We start from the raw sequence: 5,528 nt of genomic DNA, 5'->3' as shown, positions 1-5,528 counted from the left end.
ATGAAATTCTCTCTCAGGAGGTACTAAAAAGAGCAAGCACAATCAAAACTACTACTAGACACCACATATTCTTCTTGGAACAAATAATAACAAAACAAGACTATTGAGAGAAAAAAAAAATATATTCTTCGTCAACATACGACATCCAATATCACTCTTGGAATGACTTTATTGAAATTTGAGAACTGTCTTTCAAAGGATAAAATAAACACAGGTATATTACTGTAGATATATTTACAGTAACACAAATTGCAAGTAACAATGGTGTATACTCCAAACAACTTAACACAATGCTAAGGTAAACAGAGTTGTAACTGTCATGATATGCAGACATCTATATCCACCAGTTACACCATTCTTTAATATTCATAATTATAAAAACATTGATGTACCCAATAAAATGTTTAAGAAACTTTAATTGCATACAATAGAAAATGCATTTACACAATAGCCCAATCAATGTCATGCAAATAACTGCACAACTGCGAGTAAACCAACTAAAATTTACAACTCACAGTATGTGTGTGTGATGACTCATCAACCAAAAAGGACTATAACAGGGGATCATTACTTAATATACGGAAAAGCTAATTCACTCAGGTCATATTGGAGAGCCCTCTCACCAGTGTGGGTCATCATGCAATGATTGATATCACCCTTTTATGAGGAAATGTGAGTCATTACATGACATATGAAACAAGTCCTTCATGAGAAAGCTGAAAAGGCTTCTTGTATGGGTCACCACAGGTCTTTTTTTTTTTTTTTTTTTTTTTTGAAAGCTGAAAAGGCTTCTTACTTGTATGGGTCACCACAGGACTTTTTTTTTTTTTTTTTTTTTTTTTTTGTGAGAAAGTTACATCACAATGGTCATTGCATATCATTTGACATTACACTTTGCTAAGCTGAATTACAAAGGTCAGACTTAATGGGCTTCTCTCCAGTGTGGGTCATTATGTGTTGAGATAATTTGTGAAAAAGTCTGATCACATAGGTCACACTATAAAGACTTTTCTCCAATGTAGGTAACTAGGAGTAATTTGATATCACCTTTTGCTATGAATGCTGCACTGCACAGGTCACACTTGAAGGGCTTCTCTCAAGGGTGGGTCATGACCTGTTGTTTGAGAGCACTCTTTCCTGGAAAAGCTGCATCACACAGTTCATGTCAGAATGGCTTCTCTACAGTGTGGCTCACCACATGTCGTTTGAGAGAACCCTTTTGTGAAAAAGTTGCATCGCACAGGCCACACTTGAAAGGCTTCTCTCTAGTGTGGACCACTATGTGTAGTTTGAGAGAACTCTTATGTGAAAAAGCTGCATCACACAGGTCACACTTGAAAGGCTTCTCGCCTGTGTGGGTCATCATGTGTCGTGTGAGATTACTCTTTTGTGAAAAAGTTGCACAACAGAGGTCACACTTGCAAGGTTTTTCTCCACTGTGGGTCATCATGTGATACTTGAGAGAACTCTTTCCTGAAAATTCTGCATTGCACAGGTCACACTTGAACGGCTTCTCTCCAGTGTGTCTCGCCAAGTGTCGTTTGAGAGAACTCTTTTGTGAAAAAGCTGCATCACATAGTTCACACTGGAAAGGCTTCTCTCCAGTGTGGATCACCACATGTCGTTTGAAAAAACTCTTTCTTGAGAAAGCCGCATCACATAGTTCACATTTGAAAGGCTTCTCTCCAGTGTGGGTCATCGCGTGATATTTGAGACCACTCTTGCTTGTAAAAGATGCATCGCACAGGTCACACTTGAAAGGCTTCTCTCCAGTGTGGGCCATCACATGATGTTTGAGAGCACTATTCCCTGAGAAAGCTGCATCACACAAGTCACATTTGAAAGGCTTCTCTCCAGTGTGGGTCATCACATGATATTTGAGGTGACTCTTTCGTGAGAAAGCTGCATCACACAGGTCACACTTGAAAGGCTTCTCTCCAGTGTGGGTCATCATGTGACGTTTGAGATCACTCTTTCCTGAGAAAGCTGCATCACACAGGTCACATTTGAAAGGCTTCTCTCCAGTGTGGGTCACTGTGTGTCGTTTGAGAGCAGCCATTGTTGGGAAAGCTGCATCACACAAGTCACACTTGAAAGGCTTCTTTCCAGTGTGGGTCTTCAGGTGATTACTGAGATGACTCTTTTGTAAGAAAGCTACATCACACAAGTCACAATGGAATGGCCTCTTTCCAGTGTGGGTCATCACATGATATCTGAGCAAACTCTTCCTTGAGAAAGCTGCATCACACAGGTCACACTTGAAAGGCTTCTCTCCAGTGTGGGTCATCACATGATATTTGAGAGCACTCTTCCCTGAGAAAGCTGCATCGCAGAGGTCACATTTGAAAGGCTTCTCTCCAGTGTGGGTCACTACGTGTTGTTTGAGAGCAGTCATTCCCGAGAAAGCTACATCACACAAGTCACACTTGAAAGGCTTCTCTCCAATGTGGGTCATCATGTGATATTTCAAATACTTTTTTGTGAGAAAGCTGCACCATACAGGTTACATTGGAAAGGCTTCTCTCCGGTGCAGGTCATCATGTGATATTTGAGAACAGTCTAGAAAGCTGCATCACATAGGTCACATTGGAGTGGTTTCTATCCAATGTGGGTCATCATGTGATATCTGAGACAGCTCTTTAGTGACAATGCTGCATCACACAGGTCACATTGGCAAGTGTGGGTCACTGCTTGTCATTTGAGATTACTATTTTGTGATAAGGACCCATCACACAGGTCACATTGGAAAGGCTTCTCTACAGTGTGGGTCAGTGCATGTCATATGAGATTATTCTTTCTTGAGAAAGCTGCATCACACAGGTCACATTGGAAAAGCTTCTTTCCAGTGTGGGTTGTTGCATGATATTCAAGAAGACTTGTGAGATAGGTGTGCCACTGACACCACACCAGATTCTCTTTATTATATGATGGATATATGGAATCTTCCGATACCTTTACCAAGGAAATTTTTATATTTACACTCAACCTGAAAGAATATATATATAAGTTTGACATTTAACTTTTTGAGAGCATGAAATATAACATGAGCTTATACAAACAAAGTGGGGCATTAACCAAAATGCAAAAGATGAGTGGAACAAACAACTCGTATCAAAGAAACTTGAAAGAAGAAAAAAGAAATAGAGGGTTGAGCAAACACTAAAAACAATGGTGTTGTAAGAAAAAAAAAGTGACTGAAATCGTACAAAAGTAATCAGGAAATAATAAGGCAAATGAGAGAGGACACATGAAAAAGAGATCAGTGTATAATGTAGGATACAATAGCACAATTGGAAAAAAGAAATCCTTGTTAAATTTTCAGAGGACCACTACACAACCAACCAGGGATGTTATAAATCAATGAAAGATTAATAAGAATCTGATACTGTATTGATTTCTACACCAAATTACTTGTTTCCTTTTTTTTTTTTATCAGGAAAACTATTGAAACTTCACACAAATACTATCAAAAGTCTATAAACCAAAATATAAAATGTTGATTTCTGACATCCTTGAGTGAGAAATACAATACTTTTAGTCAATCTAACCTAACTTATCTCTACCTATAACTAGGTTGGGTCACGTTTGCTCCTCACTTCCATCAATTACTAAACCAAGGCACACGGTGGGAGTAGATTGTTGATTTATAGTTATTCAGTGGAAACAGCCACTTCAAATGTGTTACAAGTAATCTGCGTGAATATTTGTGCCCTATAGCAATCGTTGCCAGTATGGTATGTCGCCTATTTGAAACTGGGGTAGTATGTGGCCTACCCTATTTGAATGTGACCTACCTCAGGAAACATTTTAAACAAGGTTAGGTTAGGTACTTAACCTAACCTTACTCGTAAATCAACATAAGGTGAAAATTAATCGGGAAATCATGAACCACATGTATGAACTAAAAAAAAAAAAAAAAAAAAAAAAAATATTGAGTATGATGATGGATACAAAAGCATATTTAACTGGAAATAAGGGCAGAGTCCACCCGGCCAGACTGTGGTGCAGCCACCACCCAGCACTTCTAAGCTACTAGAAGAGGCTGGATGATTGCATTGTGAACAGCTGCCCAGGATGTAACACTTCACCCCATACCATACAACACATAATGGAAGACTGCATTATACACAATCACGCATGCAAACAACACAACATACATTCTATAAAGGATTTGTGGGAAAACCCAGTTTCGGCTGTGGCATTCCTTAGGGAGATGGGACTGCTTGGATAGACAGTCTAGGGAATGACAACAATAACTGGAAATAAGACATCTTGGTAAACTTTTCACAGATGTCTACGTACACCCAATAACTGAGGATGTCTGAAATAAATATCATTGTCTCTTGCAAATTGTTGAGTCATGATTGTTCAGAAACAGTCACTTCAAATAAATTACAATTAATTTTCCATGATAACTGATTTGTACCCATAGCAATCTGTCATAAATCACAAAGACAACATAAAGCCTATTTTTTGGGTTGTGTTTTGGTGAATGACATTGCTTCTGGAACCTCCCACTATAAAGTAATTTACTTCCTCATGTTTTTGTAAGGCAATAGTGAATAGTTCCTCTTGTGAGATGGAGCTTTCACTTAATGATTTGAGTATTTCAGTCCCAAATAATGCATGATGTTCATGTAACCCGCATCCTTCACATTAAAAAAACTTGCCAAGAATATGGTGACCCAAGAGTTGTATTCCCTAATTTGTGGCCTTGTATCTATAGTCATTGTATGCAAGAATGTAAACAACGAATAAGCACTTTGACAAGACTTGATTCTCCTTACCAAATTGGCAATATTTCTTATGCATTTGCTGCAGCAATAAAGACACATTGAAGTTGCACCTGGTGGCAGCACTACATGAATTTGAGTGAATCTATTAAGGAACTTTTCGCCCCCCTTTCCCTACACAGAGAAAAGACAAGGTGGTAAGATTTTTGTATTCCTCTTCATCTTACATGTATGTTAGAGGATTTTGTGAAAAAAAATATATTGAAGCCCGAAAACTCGGAAACATGCGCAGTTACACATCAAAGAAGGTACATGAATTTGAGTCTATGTATGATACATTGATGAGTAAGAGCCGGACCCAATGAGCGTTATTCCTCTCCTGTATACTACACTTAGGTAAATCCATACCAACGCCAGCATTACCTTCTTACTTTGGAAGAGAGAGGGCGGTATTAGGCTAGGCTGGAGAATGTAAACAGAGATGGCGGAGCGTCAAGAAAAGTGACGTATATTGTTCTTTATATAGAGCGTCGTTACTGTCTACGACGATATTGTATTGAGGAGGAATTATACGGTAAGAATAATTACAAAAAAAGAAAAAAAATCGCGTGTAACTAGGACAGAACCGAAAAATAACAATGAGTAACAAAATTTCACTTCTTTTTCTGAGTACATCTAAACCAAAAATTTGCGCTGGTTCCAAATATGGATATGTTTTTTCCCTACCATCGACATTTTTAGTGATATAGAAAATTATACTAATATAGAGATATGTATGGGGCACGGTAAAGCACA

The 5,528-nt window shown here is 38.3% G+C and overlaps 1 protein-coding gene across 1 annotated transcript; it reads right to left on the bottom strand.

The window, feature by feature from the left end:
* Positions 1-261: 261 nt before the first annotated feature.
* On the bottom strand, positions 262-5,251 carry LOC143030833 (uncharacterized). Its single transcript, XM_076194051.1, has 2 exons — positions 5,157-5,251; positions 262-2,986 (listed from the first exon to the last, which is right to left on the bottom strand). The coding sequence occupies exon 2, from the start codon at positions 2,456-2,458 to the stop codon at positions 1,166-1,168; it is 1,293 nt and encodes a 430-aa protein (XP_076050166.1). The 5' UTR covers positions 2,459-2,986; positions 5,157-5,251; the 3' UTR covers positions 262-1,165.
* Positions 5,252-5,528: the final 277 nt, after the last annotated feature.

The sequence above is a fragment of the Oratosquilla oratoria genome, chromosome 12, assembly GCF_046742065.1.
Source record: "Oratosquilla oratoria isolate Oo_2021 chromosome 12, ASM4674206v1, whole genome shotgun sequence".
Classification (NCBI taxonomy): Eukaryota; Metazoa; Arthropoda; class Malacostraca; order Stomatopoda; family Squillidae; genus Oratosquilla; species Oratosquilla oratoria.
This window is presented reverse-complemented; position numbering and strand designations above follow the sequence as displayed.

Bases quoted from the DNA above. Each gene is read 5' to 3' on its own strand.
- LOC143030833 (XM_076194051.1), bottom strand. From the start codon at position 2,458: ATGATGACCCACATTGGAGAGAAGCCTTTCAAGTGTGACTTGTGTGAT.